At 51.7% G+C, this 19093-nt stretch overlaps 2 protein-coding genes across 4 annotated transcripts; one reads left to right on the top strand and one right to left on the bottom strand.

Moving 5' to 3' along the window:
* Positions 1–2197: 2197 nt before the first annotated feature.
* On the bottom strand, positions 2198–3651 carry LOC112947980 (cytochrome b-c1 complex subunit 9). The gene is made up of 2 exons (XM_026040178.1): positions 3507–3651; positions 2198–2421 (listed from the first exon to the last, which is right to left on the bottom strand). The coding sequence occupies exons 1-2, from the start codon at positions 3645–3647 to the stop codon at positions 2374–2376; spliced, it is 189 nt and encodes a 62-aa protein (XP_025895963.1). The 5' UTR covers positions 3648–3651; the 3' UTR covers positions 2198–2373.
* Positions 3652–3776: 125 nt separating this feature from the next.
* On the top strand, positions 3777–18892 carry ZMAT5 (zinc finger matrin-type 5). Of its 3 annotated transcripts, XM_026040189.1 has the most exons (7): positions 4222–4235; positions 5843–5923; positions 7675–7925; positions 8635–8697; positions 8933–9013; positions 15393–15504; positions 18720–18892. In XM_026040189.1, exons 3-7 carry the CDS (start codon positions 7799–7801, stop codon positions 18847–18849), a joined length of 513 nt encoding a protein of 170 aa, XP_025895974.1. In that variant the 5' UTR covers positions 4222–4235; positions 5843–5923; positions 7675–7798; the 3' UTR covers positions 18850–18892. The 3 variants fall into 3 exon arrangements, with proteins under 3 accessions (XP_025895975.1, XP_025895974.1, XP_025895973.1); XM_026040190.1 differs by lacking the exons at positions 4222–4235; positions 5843–5923 and adding an exon at positions 3777–3799; XM_026040188.1 differs by lacking the exon at positions 4222–4235 and having other exon boundaries at positions 4284–5923.
* The last annotated feature ends 201 nt before the right edge of the window (positions 18893–19093 follow it).

Genomic DNA, 19093 nt, shown 5'->3' on the forward strand with positions numbered 1-19093 from the left:
TGTATCATAAATTTCTGCCCCTAAAGTGAGGTGTGTGAAAACAGAACATGCAAATAAATGATTTAAATCTTTTAGTTGGTATTTTAGGCTCTTGCGAACTGCAGGGATCTTTAAGCTCGAGGAATCTTAACCAGCCCTTTAACGTGCTGTGTAGCTGCAGGCAGTGAACTTCGCTTGCTGTTTGGTGTCAGTTCGGTGAAATGAGATTTAGCCACAGCTGCTGAGACTACAGATACTTGAAAATTGGCATTAAGGTGTCCTAAGCAAGATGACAGACGTGTGGAAATCAGAGATGAAGGCGGCAGGATTGGAGTCTGTAGGGAGCYGCCTCCTCAATAACTGCTTGTCACACTTGGTGAAGCAGAACTGCCCTGATCATCATGTTTGTGTGTTATGAAGGCAGGGAGCTAATAGTAGCTAACAGTTTGCTGCTGCTGAAGGGACTTCTCTTGAGGACCATCTTTGTTAGTGTCTCAGTGTGCAGGGAGTGACTCCTAGTTATTGAGTTTACTTTGTAACCCATTTGGAAGGTGCTCAAAGGCCACGACAACAGCGGGGCTGCTGTGACAAGAGACTGGTTGCAGGTGGCAAAACTACTCAATTCGTTCTTGTCACAGGGTATCAGCATGTTTTTAAAGGTAAATGGGCTCTGTTTGGCCGTTTCTCCCCCTTCAGTGTGTGTTTTTGTAGTAGTGATGGATAAAGTAGAGCAGACAAAGCCGCGTGGGGCTGTCATCCCTGAGCTACACCCATTAGCACTGTATTCCATAGCACTAGACCTCTTCTTTCGGAGTCAGTCATGCTCCTTTCCCCTTCTCAGGTGCTGCGGAAGGAGCTTTTGTGTGAAGCTTTGGGGGGCTCCTACCTTGGTGGCTCTACCAGGAGTCTTACTGGCAAACACGGTAGTGCTGGAGCTGTTTCCAGAAAGTGCAAGAACCGCTGCCCTGAGTGCTGCAAGCACAAGCTGTCCCTGCACAGAGTGCTGTCCACCCCCCAGGCCAAGGCCAAGCCAAAACAGAAGTGCATTTACCCCTCCTCCAAATCTACTACCAAAGGAAATGACTCCCTACTCCAGGGAGAGGGATATTACTCCAGGATAACTCCCGAGTCTTTTGTAGCTCCCGTTCTCTGAATTAAGACCTTCATTTACTCCCTGCCAGCCAGCTACAKTGCTGTCCTCCCTCCTCCTAATACTACATTGATGTTTAGTTCTTACTTCTAAGAAGCTGCAAATCTCTACCACCTGCTCAGCACAGCATGAAGCTGTTGGCACTGCAGCCAGTGCTCCTTGTAGAGCAGCGTCCTAGAGCATATGAGATTATTCCAAGGAAGTTTAAATGCTTCCCCGTAAGTGTTTCCATAAAAGCACAGCTGGGACTGTGAAGGCAGCTCTTGGTTTTTTGCTCAAAAAAAAAAAAGCACAATGTTTTAAGCCCTCTTAATGTCCAAAGCCAATAAAGCCCCTGCTTTCATTATCAGAGGTTGTAACCTGCCCTGCCTCATCCGTTGCTAATACTCATTTGTCACGAGCAACAACATAGGAAGAAGGAAGAAATGTAACTTCTAGGTTGTAAAGCACAATCAGGGTTAGAGGAAACTGCATGAGTGTGTCTCTCAGCCAAATCTTTATACAGCCACATAGGGCCCCAAGTGATTCTGTTTTAATAGTCTCATTACCTAAAACAGCATCTTAATAGCGTTGCCTGGCAAAGAAAAATGTGTGAAATAACCACAGAAAAGAGGAGGGATGGATCAGTGAAATCAAGTTAAGTAATCCTTGTGTATTCTCAGCCACTCTGCTTTGAGCAGAAAGGACTGGGACAGACTTGGAGGGAAGCCTGGTGAAAGTTGAGGCCGGCAAGACCAAGAAGGCACAAAGATACAAAGAGAGGGGAGAGATCTACATCCTGCTTCATTAAGTTTCAGAYAGAAGGACAATTACATCTCCCCCTTCTGAGTACCACTCAGCTCAACACAGCTGCTTGCCAGGCAAAAGCCGAGGGCGCTGTCAGCAGCCTGCAGYCGTATTTAAAGTCTTTGACACTGCCTTGAAAATAAGGTTTAGGTCCAGATTTAAACATTCATTCTCTGTCTCCTATATAAGGAGATACAAGCAGAGCAAARGAAAGTCAGATGAACGCATAAACGTGAGACACAGGCTGAGAATTTATTTTTAAAGAACAAGAAGTTTCAAAACAGCAGCAGAAGTCCTTGAGTCCATCTAGTTCCCATAGCAGTAGGTGGCCAATATACCCTGGCTTGGAGCTGTTCAGGTCGGGACACCTTTCCAGTTTGTCTAACTGGGCTCAGGAGGTCCAATCCTTCTCTGCAGCATCTCTGACCACCCCAGGACACATCCTGCTGCTGAGTGTTTCAGTCTTCACTCGTCTCATACTTGTGCTTGATGTGTTTCCACAGTTTCTGTACASCAAGACAAACAAACACAAAACAGCCAGTCACCTCTGCCATCTCTTCAGTTGTCCCGGGATAAAGACCAAGGTCACTTTAAAAATACAAGTATTCACAAAACAGATGGCAGTAATAGGAGAAGCAGGAGGAAAAAAAAAAAAAAAAGCTGTGTCAAATACATCCCTAAATTCCACTAGTGCAAATGACACCTTGAGAAGAGTTATCCATTTTCTTACTGTGACTGAGTAACTCTGATTTCTACCCCGTTGCACAGCAGCCAGCAAGGCCCCAAGACAAGGATTTCAGGAGGAACAGCTGCTCTCCAGCTGAGATCCATAAACCTGTTCTCTGCTTGCAAAGCTGCTTCCCACAGCAGACTGGGCAGAAGAGAACTGATCTTTCTCCTACAGCCTTCACTCCTCCCTCCCTCCYCTTACCCTCCCTCGGCGGCTCTATTCCACCTGCTGATACTGCTGTGCCTGAGTTTCCCCCCCTATTGTTAGGAGACCTTGAAGAAGCACACGGATGGAATCCTCCCTACAAGGCCGCAGGGACAGGGCTGCCAGGAATAAATGCAGAGGGAAACCACCGCCACCATCCTACCTCCCCAGTTCTCAATGCTCTCTTATGCTACAAAGCAGAGGTTATGGCAGTATCCCAGTCTCCTGTTCAGACCAAGAGGCACTCTGGCCCCAAGAAGCACAGGCTGAGCACAAGATTCCTTATTCAGACACCAAGCCCTGCAGCAAGGAGGGCCGAGGACTGCTGTGCGAGAGCAGGCAAACTCCCTGCCTCGCACTTTGCTGTGGACAACCCTTTAGGTATTCAAAATACATGTACTTTTTCCCTCCATAATTTAATTTCAATCCCCTAGTTAAAAAAAAATAGAAAAATAATGTTAAGTTAAAAAAATAGAAAAATAATGTTAGTTAAGTTAAAAAAAATAGAAAAATAATGTTAGTTAAGTTAAAAAAAAACAAAAAAGCTTTTCGCCCTTCACACTTGGCACCGAACAGGAACCGCGGCGCTTCCCGCCTCCCCTGGGGCCGCGGGCCCGCCTGACCTTCAGGCCGCCCCGCAGGCCGCGCCGCCCTTACCCCCTGGTTGAGCCGCTCGAAGAGCGCGTCGGCGCCCTGGTCGAAGACGCGCTCGAAGACGACGGCGCCCAGCACGATGGTGAGCGCGAAGGTGGAGGTGCGGCGGAAGAGCGCGCCGTACGCGCGCGACAGCAGCACCATCTTGCCCCGGCCGCCCGGCTCCCCCCGGCGCCTGCGCAGAGGCCGCGGCAGCGCCCCCCGCCCTCGCGCGGGGCGCGCCGGGAGATGTAGGCGCCGCCCCGCCCGCCCTGGGGGCTGCCGGGAGATGTAGGCGCCGCTCCGCTCGGCGGCGGGTGAGTCTCCGGGTTGTGGCAGCCGGGGCTCGGCGCGCCCCGGTGGGCCCCTATAGATCCCTATAGMTCCCTATAGCCTCCTCTGGGCTCGGGCACTCGCGGAGCAGCGAGCGGAGGGGCGGCAGCCGCCGCCTCCTGGCGCGGCGCGGCCCTGCGCTCCCCTGCGTGCCCCTTTCCCGCCGTTCCTGAGGGGAAAGGAGCCGCGTTACGGGGAGCGGCCGTTGCGGCGTCACCGCGGGGAGCGGGAAGGGCCGCCGGGGCCGGGGCAGCGGGCGGGCGCGGGGGAAGGGGACCGCGCCGTGGCTCCCTGTCCTCCGGCTGCCCTCGCCTCGTCCGTGGCCAGGGAAGCGTGGCCCGCTGCCCGCGCCATCCAGGCGGTGCTGGGAAAGGGAGGCCCGCCGGGCGCCGGAGGGGACGAGGGTCACCTTAAAGAGAGGTAGGGAAGTGGGGGGAGGTCTGCGCCGTGGGGTCTGCCTTCAGYGTCGCTCCTGTTGACTCGGTAACTACAGCGAGCAGCTCCTTACGTGGCGCCCGCGCCGCTGTTTCGCCCCTCTCGGCTCCTCAGAGTGTGTTTGCTGACGGTCCGGTCATTTCTTCTTATCCATTTGTGTCTGAGTTTCCACACGCAGCTGCTGCAGGGATTTTCCGGGCCGCAAGCGCGGGTGGAAGCTGGGAAGAGCCTGTGAACAGTGGGAGTCTAATGCACCACCTGTAGACAAATCATCCCAGTAGCCTATAAACCACCAAGAGGTTGCGCTGGTGCAGGGGGTGAGCTGATATTTGTCCCAAATCAAGCACGTGGCTCCGAGGTGACGTGGGACACCATGGAGATGGGAGCCTGGCCCCTCTGTCATTGTAGCTGCGCTGGCAGAACCTCCTGGTTTCTCGCTCRTTCCCACAGGGATATGAGCACATGTCCATTGGCAGCTGAGTATCATAAGCCTGACACTTGGATTTAATTAACTTCACATCTGTCTGGATGTCCAAAGTGGCTGAAAGGGCCCTGCGCCGGGGCCAAAAGGCAGCAGGAAATTGAGGTCAAGGCTCCAAAGCAATTTTCAGAGTTCAGCACAGAGAAAAACAGTTAGATCCAGACAAAATCAAGTCTGCTGGATGCCCTTTCCAGGGTCACCTTCTTCCCTCTCCTTGCATTCCTGCCCCCATCCTGAGGAAATCAGTGAAAGGACCCTTGGAGAATCCTAAAGAAAAGCTGCAGCAGGTAGAGCAGAGTGTGGAATATTTTGGCCATTATTTGAGAAGAGAAAATGTAAGGATATGCATATGGAATCATGCCTTGAGTTGTATCAAGCACCTAGGATGCGTGAGTGGAACACCTGTCAGACATATTAAAACATGGTGTTTCTTTAAAAAGATTGCTATAAAAGACTTGAATTGAAGGATTTATATATATAATATATATATAAATAAAAAACTATACATATATATAGTTTTAAGTATCGAGGTAGAAGGACAAAGCCCTGAGTTTTGTGTTTGAATTTATGCCGAAGGACTTTTGAGCTGGCACAAAGCCTGTTTGAAATCATTTCTGGCTGCATGTGGGACCAGGAGCCTGTTTGCCTGAATTCAATTGCAAATTAGGGTCTAAAAATGTTAAAAGGAAATGGCCAGGCTAAAACAGTTCTTCATAAAACAGCTACACTTACTTTATTTCATAATGACTGAGATGGATTTAATTAAAAAAAAAATCTCTGGTTTTAACTGAATTAACACTCTCTGTTTACTGTTTTAGCCATTGGGGAAAATGGAAATAGGTTAGTCAGGACTGCTTAGAAACAGTGTTTATTCCTGTGTACGAATGGGGTGCAAAAAATGCCCTAGATTGCTGATACTACAGAGAGTTGGTAGAATCCAGCCAAAATAGTCTATGCAACTGAATTCTTTAAAAAAACGATGGAAATAAATAATGTAATTTTCTGAGAGGGGATTTCTGGGAGAATCTGATGCTCCTCTAATTGCTTTTTTGTTTGATTGTTTGTTTGTTTATTTATTTTTATTCCATTCATCCTCTGCAATTGCAATGAGAATTTGGGAGCAAGATCCTCCCAGATGTGGGATCTGACTGCCTCAAATCCGCAGGAGTTCTCCGTTGTTGGGGAGGAAAGGGTGAGTGGCTTCTGCAATTACCAGCATCAGGACGATGAAAGTGGAAGTTTGAAATGTGAATTTGGAGGCTGGCTGCCGCTSTTCTTTGCAGACAATTCCCACTGAGGTCTGTGGAAACTCATTGGGTGGGGGAAGGCTACTGCAGAATCTCATTTATTTTCCTGATTCACCGCAGCTGCTCCTGTGGAGATGGAGCGCAGGAATCAGTAGCTGAAATGAGAAGCTTTTATTTCATCAGCAGCTTCTCAGGAGACCACGACATAAGATATGAGAGGGATTTTTCCATACTTAAAAGCCAAAGCAAAGCTTTCCCATGGACCCGTGTGCTGGAGACAGAGGCTAACAGTGTCCCTGCAGATCTGGCCGTATATGTTGTCTACCAGCCTGCAGCAGGGCAGCTTCAAATCAGCTACAAAACTCAGGGATGATCTGGTAAAGGATGGGAGGAAATTGTGGGGTGAATGTGGAGCCGTGAGTGGTTTTAACTTCAGGGGCCGGAGAAGCAAAGTTTCAGACCTCAGAGCTGATTTCTGGTCATTCAAAAAAACACTCTTTCCAAGCAGGGGCCAGATGGAGCTGCCTTTCTAGGTAAAGGAACTTGTTTGCCTGTAGCCTCTCTGCGGGGAGATAGTGGCTGTTGAGCACCACTAAATAACCCGGTGTTTCACTGGAGGACAAACAGAGAACATGAAAAGCAGTGACCTTAAATTCAGCTGAGTTTCTCTGCCTTCAGCCTGAAGATTTGTAAGATGGTTCAGAAAACCGGAGAACATTCCTGGGCAGGGTGCTGTGTCGGATGTGAATGGCAGCAGCTGCATTAACTGGTAGCGTGAGGCCAGAGAGATCCCCAGGCCGTTGATGTTGCAGCAAGAGTTGGAAGGAATGCAGTTTGGCACTGCTGTGCCCGGGGGATGGCTCGCAAAGAGCTTGGCAGAGGTTGTTAGCTCAGCTCTAGGGATTGCCTAGAGCTTGCTGCTCCTTCCTGCTGATACTGAGGAATCTTTAGGTAGGGTGTGATTGATTCTGAACTTGATTTATTTATAAAATCCTTATTTCTTGTGCTGGTCTCYGTGCCTTTTTTTAAATCCGTTTGTCTGTCAAGGTGTCTAAAACTGGAGAATTGCTTTTGGAGTTTTATCAACTAGTCCATCCACTTTTGACATTTATAAGCCATTTATACCATTATATCACAAGRGAGAAAACTTGCCACTACTTAGGGAAAGCTTCTTTGTGGCACCTCTAGCAAGAGCAGCCCATGGGATCGGAGTTTATTTCTTTGAGGAGTTCCCAAGTTCCTTATCTTGCAGAGATGGGTATGGGGGGGATTTTCCTCCCCTTGCAGGCATCCTGGGGCAATTGGCTTTGAGCAGGACTAATTTCCTGGGACCCCAGCTGGAGGCTGGGTGGTCCTCTGGCTCCTCTTGCTTGTATAGGGGGTGGTTTCTGCTGCCAACTTCCTGGTGTGAAGGATTTGGTGTGGTTGACCCGTTGCTCTTCTGTGACTGGGAGCACTTGTCTGTCTGGGATCTCTGCTTTGTGTGGTCTTAGCTCTATCACGCTCAAGAAAGGAGAGTATTACTTAAAAGAATCAATTCTAGCTTTGGGTAGTGGAGGCCAAAAAGGGCTCACTCAGGTGGGTACAGCAGACACTGCCTTGTTGATCTGATGGACAAGAATATAAGCTCTCAGCTCTCACCTCTTCCTCTTTCTGCAAACCCTAAGTGATCTGAGTTCTTCTCCTTTGGAAGCAGGAGCTGTAAATCTTGGATCCTTTAGCTTGTGCCTTTCCATCACCRGGGCAGACATGGCTGGGTGCCAAGGAGCCATTTAAGGGTTGTTCCCAGGCCACACTGACCCTGCTCTGCCAGGAGAGAGATGGGGAAGAGATACTTCTGCGATTACTGTGACAGGTCCTTTCAGGACAACCTTCACAACCGGAAGAAACACCTCAATGGAGTACAGCATCTCAGGGCCAAACGAGCCTGGTATGACTTGTTCCGAGGTGGGTACCACCAAGTGTCTGCTGCTTCCTTTCTGAAACCGGGGAGGTGACAGACAAGGCTGGAATGGGTGGAGGGGGAGAGCAAACTGAATCAGCACAGGTAATTCATATTCAGAATCGTGTGTGTGTCAATGAATTCTGGGCTTGCTGCCTCAAAGGCAGAACCCTCATGTAACTGGATCTGGAAGTAGGAATCTCTGACAGCAGCTGAGACTTCAAATGAGGTGGAAGAGCTTAGGAGATTCCTCTGAGAGCAAAAGCTGCAGAGGAGGGTCTCCTGGCAGCAGTGGCAAATCTGAGAGGGGAGACCTGACAGAACTAAATGAGCTACAGCTTGTGGAGGCAAGTTAGATGTTCCTGCAAACTAGAGGCTACCTCTGACATGAGGTRCAGGGTAGGGTTTGTGGAGTCCTTGCCTTTCTATTGTGTTGCTTTTCTCCCTTGGATGGGGATGAAGCATCAGCAAACAAGATGATATTTGCAAGCTAATGAAAGCTGAAACCAGGGAGTGCAGATAGAGAGTGTTAATTATTGTGGTGGGTTTTGTTTTGTTTTTCTCCTCTAGCCAACTTTTCAGTTGCTTTCTTGGTTATTGTGAAAAATGACATTCTGTGAGGCCTCTGACCTGTGGGGGCCGTACTGTGGTATGGTAGGGGGGTRGCACACGAGATCTTCACGCTGTTCCATGTTTGTCCTTTGTCTCCCSCAGATGCTGCTGCTATCCTGCAGGAGGAACAGAGCAAGAAACCTTGTCGGAAGTTCCTGCAGACAGGTCAGTTCTTCTGAGGTAGAAATAACTGCCTGAGCTGCAGCAGCAACTCTGTGAGCTAATTGAGGGTGTTTCTGAAGAACTTTAGGGTGTGTGTGTGTGTGTGTGTGCCTATCTAGAAGGGAATGAGGGGGCTTGGGCTTGTGTCCTATGTTCAGGGGGAATGACTCGGTCTTGATTTGCATGAAGAGGCTCTTGTGTTTGTGGCTCTTACATAGCTGTGTGGCTTCTGTTCCAGGACAGTGTGATTTTGGACCTAACTGCAGGTTTTCCCACATGACAGAGCAGGACCTGGAGAAGCTGAGTGCCCAGGTGCGAGGTGAGTCCTAGAACAAGAAGATGTCCCAGGATCTCTGGGGGAGTCTCTGGGGGAGTGACTTTGCAGCTCTTTGCAGGGCTGCAAAGAGSTGCAGGAAAGATTGGGCAGTGGTTTGTGCTGTACACGCGCAGCAAGCTGAGCATGATCCCTCCTGTCAGCCTCTTACTGCCATGTGAGCCTGTGGCATGGCTGCAAGTGCTGCAGTTTTCCACATGCATTCTGTTCTTTAGCCGCTCGTGGAGACACAGGCATAAAGTAGCCGAAGAACAGAGCCACTTGACAGCGAGCATGTGAAGCCGAGTGGGATTTCTGAGCCCTGAGGATTCTGCTCAGTCAGGGAATAAAATCTGTCAGCAGCAGAGGGCACTGGTACCTCGTTTCCCCTGAAATTTATAGATTTGATTTTCTGCTGTACCACTAGTGTTACCTGGAAACTACTGCTTGCACTCTTGGGAAGAGTYAGACAGCTATGAGTTGGATTCTTCTGAGGAAAGGATATGGGGCCATGAATCCAGAAATAGCCTCTGTTTGTGTGGCTTAGCATGGACCTGAAGTTCACGCAGAAGATGACAGGCACCTTATGCCCTGCTTGGAATCTGTCTTTTGGACTTCTGTTCTTTGCCATGGGAGGACAGCCTCTTTGGCCTAAAAGGAAAGACAGCTCTATTTTCAGGATGATGTTTGCTTCGGTGGTTGGAGAAACTATGAAGGAGGTGTTGGTGATATTGTGAGGTGTTATTATTGAGTGGTAGAGATTGGAAGGGGCTCCTGGAGACTGTGTAGTCTAATCTTTCTGCTCAAAGTAAAGTCACCTAGAGCAGATTGCTCAGGACTATGTCCAGTCTGTTTTTGAATGTCTTTAAGGATGGAGCCTCCCTGGGCAACTTGAGTATTTGACCATCCTTAGCATTAAAAAGGAAGAAGAAAAAAAAATTAAAAAAATAGAAAAAAAAMCCCACACCTTTTTCTTGCACTTAAATGGAATTTTCTGTATTTKGATTTATGCCTATTGCCTCTCATCTTTTTAGTGAGCACGACTGAAAAGAATGTCTCTATCATCTTTAGTCCCAGATACTTACACACATTGATAAGATTTCTCATCAATCCTCCCTGTCTCTAGGAAAAATGTCCCCTGCTTTCYCAGCATCTCCTTCTATGACAGAGGCTCCAATCCCCAGTCATCTTCATGGCCCTTTGCTGGACTCGCTCCACTGAGTCTGTGTCTTCCTTGTACTTGGTGGGCTGAATACTGGGCATAGCCCTCTCCTTCTGGCCTCATCAGTGTTGAGCAGAGAGGAGAAATCACTTCTTTTGACCTTCTGGCAATGCTCTGCCTGGTGCAGCTCAGCTCACGAGCCGATTTCTTGCCTGTGCACCTGGCCAAAACYGAATATTGTTTGCCAATAGCCTGGCAAGAGCAGCCTGTAGAGAGTGTGTTTGCGTGTGTATGCACACGTGGAGAATTTGAAGGCAGGTGTTCAGTGATTCCTTCTCGACCTTTGACGGGATTAGGCAGGGAGGAGGCAAGGCTGAAAGAGGAAGGAGGAGAAGATGCTACAGAACTCTCCCGGCCCTCACAGCTGCTGAACTGGTGTGCAAATCCCCAAGGCAACTCCATGATTGTTGGACAAAGCTGGTCAATAAAAACTGTCTAGCTGGGCTGCATGGGAAGCGGAGCTCCCTGGTGAGCCCCTCCAGAAGAGAGGGTGCCAGCCCCACCACTTCTCCCTGAGCCTGTCCCTGAGCCTTCCCCGCTGCTTGGTGTAAGTGCTGGCTCCAGGGATACGACAGGGGAAGCTGGGCTTTTCACAGGAACTTGTGGAGTTTCCAGCCATTGAAGGCTGGTTGTTGCAGGAAAAGGGAAAGCTCCTTGGAGCGGAGCAGAGCTGCAGGCCAAGGGGCTGGCAGGCGCTTCCACTCTTGGGCAGACTTTTTTGCCAGCTACACTTGTTGTTGCTTATTGACTCCTGTCAGATGGGTCTTTTGTAGTGGAGAATTGGCTAGTGAGACTGCTGATTCCTGGGAGATTATCTGGAAATCTTGCTTGGCTACTTGCCTTTATAGTACCAATTCAAACATTTAATTAAACAATTACACTTGAAGGAGCGGTGGCCAGGGGACAGCAGGGTGTCTCGTTCCTGGCTGCACTAGCTAGAAGAGGAGCACCTGGTTGTTGAATCAAATCCTGCTCGCCTGTCACATGGTGCTGTTCCACGAGAGTGCTGCGTGAGCCACGTGAGCTGGCTGAGGACCACGCAGCCCTCCAGATCTGCTCAGCTGAACCCAYGGAGAGCTCGAAGGGCTTTGGTGGAGAGAAGAGCTCAGCAGGAGGTGGTGGAAAGAGGTGGAGTCCATAATGTTGTAGGGTAGCCAGAATGGACGACTGCAAAGTGCCAAGGTGCCGTTAGATGTGTCACGAGGCCTTTCTGCCATTCCTGGAGCTATTGAGGCACCTGCTTCTCAGATGGTGAGGCTTAGAGTAGGATTTAGGGAAGATGATGTGGTGGCAGGAGGGATTACAGGTTACATTAGCCATACAGGAGGCTGTTGATCCTTGTAGCSTGTCTGTCAGCTACCTCCACAAAGGATGTCCTTATATACATTAACATCTAATCCTGGTGTTTTTGCACTACAAGGCATCACAGGCAGCTGCTGGTGACATGACACAGCGCAAAGGAGACCAGCGACCTGGTTCAAACTGCCTCCTCCTGAATCRCAATGTCCTCAGGGATTTCTTGTCCGAATACTGTTCTGAGGCTGTGGTGCCTGGGTGGTTCTGGCAGCCTCACAGCCTGGGGGGGTCTGGCTGTGCAGCTTGGGWTCTGAGGTGAGCTGTGGCTGCAAGGTAGGAGAGCCTGAAACCTCCTCATCCCACTGTCCGCTTTGTGCAGAGCCTTGAGTGACCAAGTGACCAGGATGGTGACACTCTGCCTGCGACAGGGTTAAAGAGGGCAGTTTCTTAGTGGGTCACTACCTTGCTTTTAGCATTTGGCCATTTTAACGCAGGCAATTCATGGCACTGTTTGTGTTCGCCTTTTGGGTTAAATGGGAAAAAWTCTGGGCCATTTGTTGCTTTAAATTAGCTCATGACTTACCTTGATTGAGCTTTGGCAATTCTGTGTCCCCCTGCAATATGAAGAAGCAATAGTTTCCACCTTCGACAGGGAGGGAGGCAAGTTCCCAGCTACGAGTGCATCTGCGTGTTAGTCTTTTGCATCTGCTGCATCATTCATCAGTGAGGCTCTTCCAGACTGTCATTTTAAGTACAGTCATGTCAGGAAAAGTCATTGTAAAATTAGCGTCTGCTCGCTTAAAGTTATTGGCTCCCCACTAACCTGCGTCACTTCTGCCTGTAGTACTGACCCAGGCTGCCCTCTTTGGTTAGCCCTGGACAGGCAGAGGTGTCAGGGAGAACAAGGGTCCGTCTCGGTGAGCGTTTGCCAGGTATTTGTGCCATTCGGAGTGTGTGAGCAACCCTGCTGGGAGTAAGTGATGTCGCCCAGTTAGACTTGGCTATGAGCTGGACAAGGAGGGCTCCTACGGTCAGATGCTGCTTCTTGCCTGTGGGGCCGTAACTTTGGAAGCCCCTTGTGTTGAGAACCTCATCAGGACCTCTTCTGAGAGCACCCCAGGAGATGTGGAGGAGTTGGGGCTGCTTGGGGAGGGAGACAGGGTTGCACGTAAAGGACTCCGGAGTGACCTGCTCAGTGCTGAAGACCAAGGTTCTGGCCTGGACCTTCCAACATACATCTTCCTGAGTGAGACACCACTGTATCTTGGTACCTTGGATACAAGAAGCACTAATGCTAAAAGTTGCATGAGGAGAAAAGATATATCTAGATATATCTAGATTCCCACTCGGGTGTAATTAGAGAGACACCCCATTGGCTACAGCCGCTCTTTGAATTGGCTGTAGCTACACTCTGAAGCAAACACCCCAGCGAGAGGGAGCAGATGGTGCCTTTGCACCTGCCTGGCCGCTGCTGCTGCAGCCTGACTGCCCACACCATGATTTTTGCATGGATTAGGGGCTGCTAGTTGTGTTTCAGGATTAGAGCCTGGATTATCTAACGACTTTCAGGGAGCATCTCCAGTTCTGGTGAGTTTGGTAGTCCCAGGGGCACGTGTGCTTCAGAGGAAGGTGAAGTGAGAGATCTGCCTTTTTCGTAAGCACGTGTCAAGGAGCGTTGAGCCAGCACTTCCCATTTCTACTCACTTATTTCTGTGCCGGAGGCTTTGGAGCAGGAACTCGTGGATCTGAGTGAATGGGTAGCCAGCTGGATGTGTTTCCAATCTGAACACCTGGAGCCTCCTCTAAGCCAGCACCAAACTGGCCTCTTTCCACCACAGACAGTAAGCTCAGGAGGTGCTGAGAGGCGCAGCTGGGGCTGCGCGAGGCTCTCGCCTGCCTCTGGTGGAGAACCTCAGGGACAGGTGAGTCCCAGCTCTGAATGGAGACACTTTGGCAGAGTCTGGGGCATAAGGTGGAATGAAATGAGAATGCCAGTAGTAGGTAAAAGGGGGAGAGTTTTTTGTCTATGATTTCTATCTTCCTGAACCACTTCCTGGACCACTTGTCCACTCACAGAGATAGGACGTGCCTTGGTTGCTCACTAGTTGAAGAAACRTGGGACACAGCTGCTGATCGGAGCCAAGTGTTAGTTTAGTTGACCCCCGAATAGCTTTGCTGAGGCTTTTCTCCTGCAAGTGAAAGTAGGAGACCTAAACCAGGCTGTCTCCTGCCCAGATCCTCATCGCTGGCTTACCGAGCAGTACATGGGCCACAAGGACTGCAACCAGCCTCTTCCGCGGTGGCAGGGACAGTGTTGTCACCCCCCGCTGCAGCAGCAGATGAGAAGACCAGATGACGAATTATCCATCTCCGGCTGCTCATTGTGTAGCACGTTGCCGCCATCCTCATTAATATTCAACAGGCAGATGAATAATTGGTTGCCACCACTAGAATGAAGTGATCCCTCACTCTGCCCAAGTAATATTAATTTCACACCCTGTCTGGAAATGTCTAATATTTTGCTTACGCGTGTGATACATGTCAGGGAGGTGGGCAGCAGGCTCCTGGTGATRGTGGCTGTAGGTGGCTGTCACCAGTGGTGGCACTGCCAGCGGGCCGTGTCCCAATGGGATCGGGGTTCCCCCAAAGTGCTTCTCCCTGGAGAGCTGGAGGACTGGGGCACAGGGGAATGGCACACAGCTACTTTGACTTACTTTTTATTTATATGAGTGTGTATGGGTTAGTTTGGGKTTTTTTTTATTTTTAAATTAGCATCGTATTCCTTTTTGCTAGGTGGGAACTTTCCAGCAGCCGGGAGTTTTAACATCCCCGAGCATTTCCAGCCAGCGCTGCCTTGCATGCTGTCAGGAACACGGCTGTGTCATTTGTGTCAAGGACGAGTGCCAGAGCCTGGGCTGTGCCAGCAGCCCTTCCTGCAATCCCAGTGGTGTCAGGAGGGACTGCACTGGTGACTTTGCTAGCTGGACAGTCGGGAATTTGTGCACTGGGGGAGGAATGGAGCTTCTCCTCGCTGGCTCTGTGCTAGTCTGCTGGGAGAGGACAGTCTCAAGGACAAGGCACTTGGGGCCTCTGCCTACCTCGCAGAACAGCTCCCTGCAGCCCCGCTGGAGATGTGTCGGGGTCACAAGTCTGAAAGCACCTGTGGCTGCTGGATGTTTCTGTTGACAGCCCTGTCTCCTGGGAGGTGCAGGGGGTTTTTGCAACACACGTGGAACAAGTGTGGGCAGGCAGACATTTCCTCCCCGCCTCGCTGCGCTGCCCAAGCGCTGGGGCTGCTGCTGGGGTTCTGCACCGTGCCCAAACAGGGCTGGGTCTCTGCGGGAGCTGAGGTTGCATCACACAGAGTGTGCCTTAAGTGGATTTGACAGCGTCTCTGAAATCCAATGTCTTGGTTGCACCGCGCTCYGAACCTTTCAGGCTCTCGTGCCTGCCAAGTCTATATCGACCGGCACTTCCGTCCCTGTGATTCCCCCCTCGCTGGACCATGGTCCCAGGGTGCTTCCTGCCAGTTGGAGGGACAGCGCTTTGGACGGTAGGCAGGGCCCAGGGCCAGCAGAGGCTGTGTGCTTCAGGCAAGGGTGAGGATGATGAACCCAGGGGCAGATCAAGCTGCCCTCTATTAAGTGCCGAAACTGCTGCCCTGGTTGCTGGCTTGGTTCTCCTTCCCTGGCTGTGGCAGCCAAGCAAGGCCAAGCAGTAGATGGTGGCTGGGCAGGGGAGGAGGAGCAGCTACGATGAGCAAATTACACACTCACAACAATAAGAAACTACATGGTGTAACGAGCAGCAGGTTTAGTGGAGYGAGAGGACTGCCGGGTGAGTGTCTGATAACCCTTTCTCAACTAGGGGAGCAGCAACTGAAGGAGCTGCGTCAGGAGGGAGCGGATGTCCCGCTTGGCACCATCGAGGACTGGCTGGAGAAGAGAGCAAAGAGATTGAGCGCAGCCCAGAATAACAGGTACTGGTGGCTGGGGAGCGTTTTTGCAAGGGCTCTCTGCCCCTTCTGCTCGCCTGTGCAGCAGGGATCCTACTGGAGGTGGTGGGAGAAGGGAGCAGGAAATCGGAGCCTGCTGCCCGCCGCAGTGGGACCTCATGAGCTGTCACTAACACTCAGCCTGCCAGAGCGCTGCACCTGCCTTGACCCACACGCTCCCAGATGTGCCTACAAATCCRGCCCTGATGCGTGTGCTGGAGATGTGGGCATGTGTCTCCCTGCGTGCCGGGTGAGGAGCCAGGCCACGCTGCTTGCGGCGCAGCGCGGGCAGAGTGATTCTCCAGTGCAGAGCGCTCAGAGACGCCTGGAAGGACAGGGCCACCGTGATGCTCAGTTATTAACGTCTCCCTGCTACCATCCAGTGACAGGAGCCTGGTCTCATCTGTTGACAGCTTCCYCATCCTCTGCATGCCCTGTCTGCACGTCTCTGCCAGTCCCAGCTTTCTCCTTTGCCAGTGAGAGGGTGGAATTAGCTCCTCCTCGTGGCTTTCGAACGCCTACTGGTGCCTGCTGCTTTTTTTTGCTCACCTGACTGTGCCGCAGGCTTAATTGGATGACATTTGGGCAGGTGCCAAATCTCTCTTTTGTTCTCTTTCTGTTTGCCCCTGTCCTCTCTTGTGTTTGGTCTGAGCAGGATCTTCCTTCTGGTGTCTGTCTGGGCTTGTTGCTTTCTGCTCGCTCCATCCATCAGCTTGGCTGCCCTTAGCCCTGCCAAAACGCCTCTGACAGCAGCAACCGTCCTACCCCCTGTGCCCTTCACTTGCCCCGTTCTGCTTGTCTTAGCCTTGGAGACTCACTCAGAGAGCAGCTCTGTACCCAGCAGACTCACCAGTCCTTTGTAACCGTGTGGTCTTTGCATCCTCCATTCCCGAAAGACCTGGAATTTCTTGGGTTGTTTCTTGTTACCCAGCTTCTCAGCACCGGCTGCCAGCAGTCAAAGGCTGGCCTCCCCAGCATCTGTCTCTACCTGGTGCTCCMGGCCCTGACATTGCCCTTCGGAGCAAATAATGAATTTAGCTTTGGCTGCCCAAGAGCTCCCTTAACACTACCAGAGAAGAGAGGCTGTTTCAGGGGAGTTCCTTCTGCAAATGTTTTCTAAGGGCAGGTAGCTCCCTGCCCTGTGCAGTCCTTGAGGTGCCCGAGATGCAGCAGATCTCTGGCAGGATCTAACAGTGCTTTAGGGGTATGTGGTTGGGGAAGATAGAGTCCAGGTGCTACCCTATCTGGCTGGTAACTTCAGGGAAGGCTGTTCGTCTGCACCAAACAGGAGCAAGAACACTCTTGGGAGCAGGCAGCTCCTAAAGAAGATGAAGGGGCGCTGGAAACCCAGTTCTGTCTTCCCTGGCAGCACCTAGTGGAAGGGATTCAAGCCAGGGTGGAAAAAACTCCTGGAAGCACCGCGCGCCGCTTCCAAGCAGCGGTAGAGAAGCTGCTGCTGCTGCTGGTGACAAGCTGCAGATTGTGAGCAGATCCAAGTCCCTGCCCCTGCCTCGTGGGGACTTTCTCACGGCAGATCTGGCAGTGTTGGCAGGTGGGAGGCGCCGTCCCCGCGCGGCTCTGGGTGCGCTGCAGGGCCACCAGTACCGCGCACTGGGCGCTCTGCGGGCGCGGGGCCAGGGCGGCTTCAGGGCAGCGGCTTCTTAAAGGTGCTGCCTTCGGTGCTGTCTTCTGTCATGCAAGTGAGCCCTGTGTGTGGAAACCTGCGTGGCCCTTCCCGCAGCCCAGCTCGCTTTGGGGGACAATCTTCCCCTGGGAGGCTCCACCTGATCCTTGTTCCCAAAGCTGTGCAGCACCACTGTTTTCTGAGGAGCTGGGATGGAGTTGGAYGGAGTCCGTGAGGCGCTCATAGTGATGGAGCTCTGCCAGGGCCCAACTGATTTTTTTCTTAAAGTTGATTTCTGAAGGAAGCAGAACCCATCAGCACAGCTGAGCGCCCCTGCCATAACTGCCTTGGAGAGCACCGGTGATTTCAGCCGCATTGCAACGGTGGGTGGGGAGCTGAGGCCTTGAAGATGCCAAGTTACTACAGCTATTCCTGAGGACAGAAGCAGGTAGAGCAGAGAGATCCCATTAGTGTCCCTCAGAACATGAGGATCTTTGATTTACTGGCAAATCCACTGGGATAGCCACTCCGGATGCTCCAGCTGCAGTTAAACTTTTTGAMAGCCCTTATGCCCTTGCAGGTCCTGAGGAGTTGATGCCAGCCAGCATCCTCCCTACTGCTTAGCTCTGCTGCCTGCAGAGCAGCCCCTTCATTGACATAATTGAGAGCTGGGGCTTGGTGCTGCCCGACTTGTCCAGCTGCTGCCTCCTGCCAGTAGGCCAGTGTGGAACCAAAGGGATGTCCTGCCTCGAGGAGAACCCCTGCCCAGGGCATTCCGGCAGGCTGGTGTTCAGGTGCGGAGGGTCTCCGCTGCGGGGGCTAAGCGCCCGCCCAGGTGACTGCGCCGGGGYGGGAGCTGGGCTCGGCGAGCAGAACTGGCGTCCAGCCACCGCGCCGGCTCTGCAGGGAGGAGCAGAGTGCCGCTTCTCCAGAGCGTTATGCAAAGGCATCTGATTAGTTTTCTCCTGGCGTAACAATTAAAAAGATCCATCAGGATCGCTGATAGAGACCAAGGAGCTGGAGAGCTGCTGGCACGGCTTGCACTAAAGGGAAGAAAAAAGAGCATTCGTGTGCTGAGGAATTGATGGTAAAGGTCCATTTCCCACTGATTGAAACCTGCCCTGTCTGGTCATGCTCCCCAGCTAGAGGCTCCCTGCTTTTTTGCACCTCTTCATTCCTACATGATGCTTGTAGCAGCTTGAGGTAATTGCAGAGAGAGCAAGTGTCTCCCAGGCTGCTGGCAGGAGRAGGAAGTCCCTTTCCACTCGGTTAAGGGCATTAAGGGCGCTTGGGTGAAACTCTCCTCCTCCCCCTCCCTTCTGTCCCCCCTGCATTGGTTTGGCAAGTTCTTTCTTCCAAGGGGTTCTTGTCCTTTGGAAAGTCCACGGCTGCCTTGGACTTTGGGCTGGAGSTGGGGGTTCCCTAAACAGTTCTGCTGTTGGATCTGAGGGGGAAATAGCTGTCTGTGGCTAATCAGAACCATCCTCTTACAGGATGCCCCTAGACCCTAGCAGGACAGTGCTTTCCATGGGAGACAACCACGGCTAACCCCTCTCTCCTCTCCCGCTTTCCACAGCTCTCTCCCCGAAAAACCGGCACCTTTCCAGTACCCTCTGGGCTGGCCGCCAGTGCAGGAGCTGCCGCCGTCGCTGCAGCCGCCCCCGCCGGGGGGCTGGCTCCTCCCGCCCGACCTGCGCTGGGGCTGAGGTGCCCCAGCAGCCCTCTCCTCTGCTCCTGGARAGGAGGTATTTTGCAGATGCTTTAATATTAATAAAATGTTTTCTGTGCTACAGAGCGTGTGGCGTGGGATATTTCTCTTCACAGCCTCCCCTGGGCTTAGGGGCTGGTGCTACCAACAAAGAGCTCGAGGATCTGCCCTTAGCCCCGTGATCCCGCTCCCTTGCTGCTGAAGGGGAAAGTGGGGCAGAGAAGTGATTTTAAGGTTTCCCT

Source organism: Nothoprocta perdicaria, unplaced genomic scaffold (genome assembly GCF_003342845.1).
Source record: "Nothoprocta perdicaria isolate Ctin4 unplaced genomic scaffold, notPer1 scaffold_250, whole genome shotgun sequence".
Taxonomy (NCBI): domain Eukaryota; kingdom Metazoa; phylum Chordata; class Aves; order Tinamiformes; family Tinamidae; genus Nothoprocta; species Nothoprocta perdicaria.

Coding starts and splice junctions, on each gene's coding strand:
- LOC112947980 (XM_026040178.1), bottom strand. CDS start 3,647: ATGGTGCTGCTGTCGCGCGCGTACGGCGCGCTCTTCCGCCGCACCTCC.
- ZMAT5 (XM_026040190.1), top strand. CDS start 7,799: ATGGGGAAGAGATACTTCTGCGATTACTGTGACAGGTCCTTTCAGGAC. Junction 8,698..8,932: donor TCGGAAGTTCCTGCAGACAG/GTCAGTTCTTCT, acceptor CTTCTGTTCCAG/GACAGTGTGATTTTGGACCT. Junction 15,505..18,719: donor AGCGCAGCCCAGAATAACAG/GTACTGGTGGCT, acceptor CGCTTTCCACAG/CTCTCTCCCCGAAAAACCGG.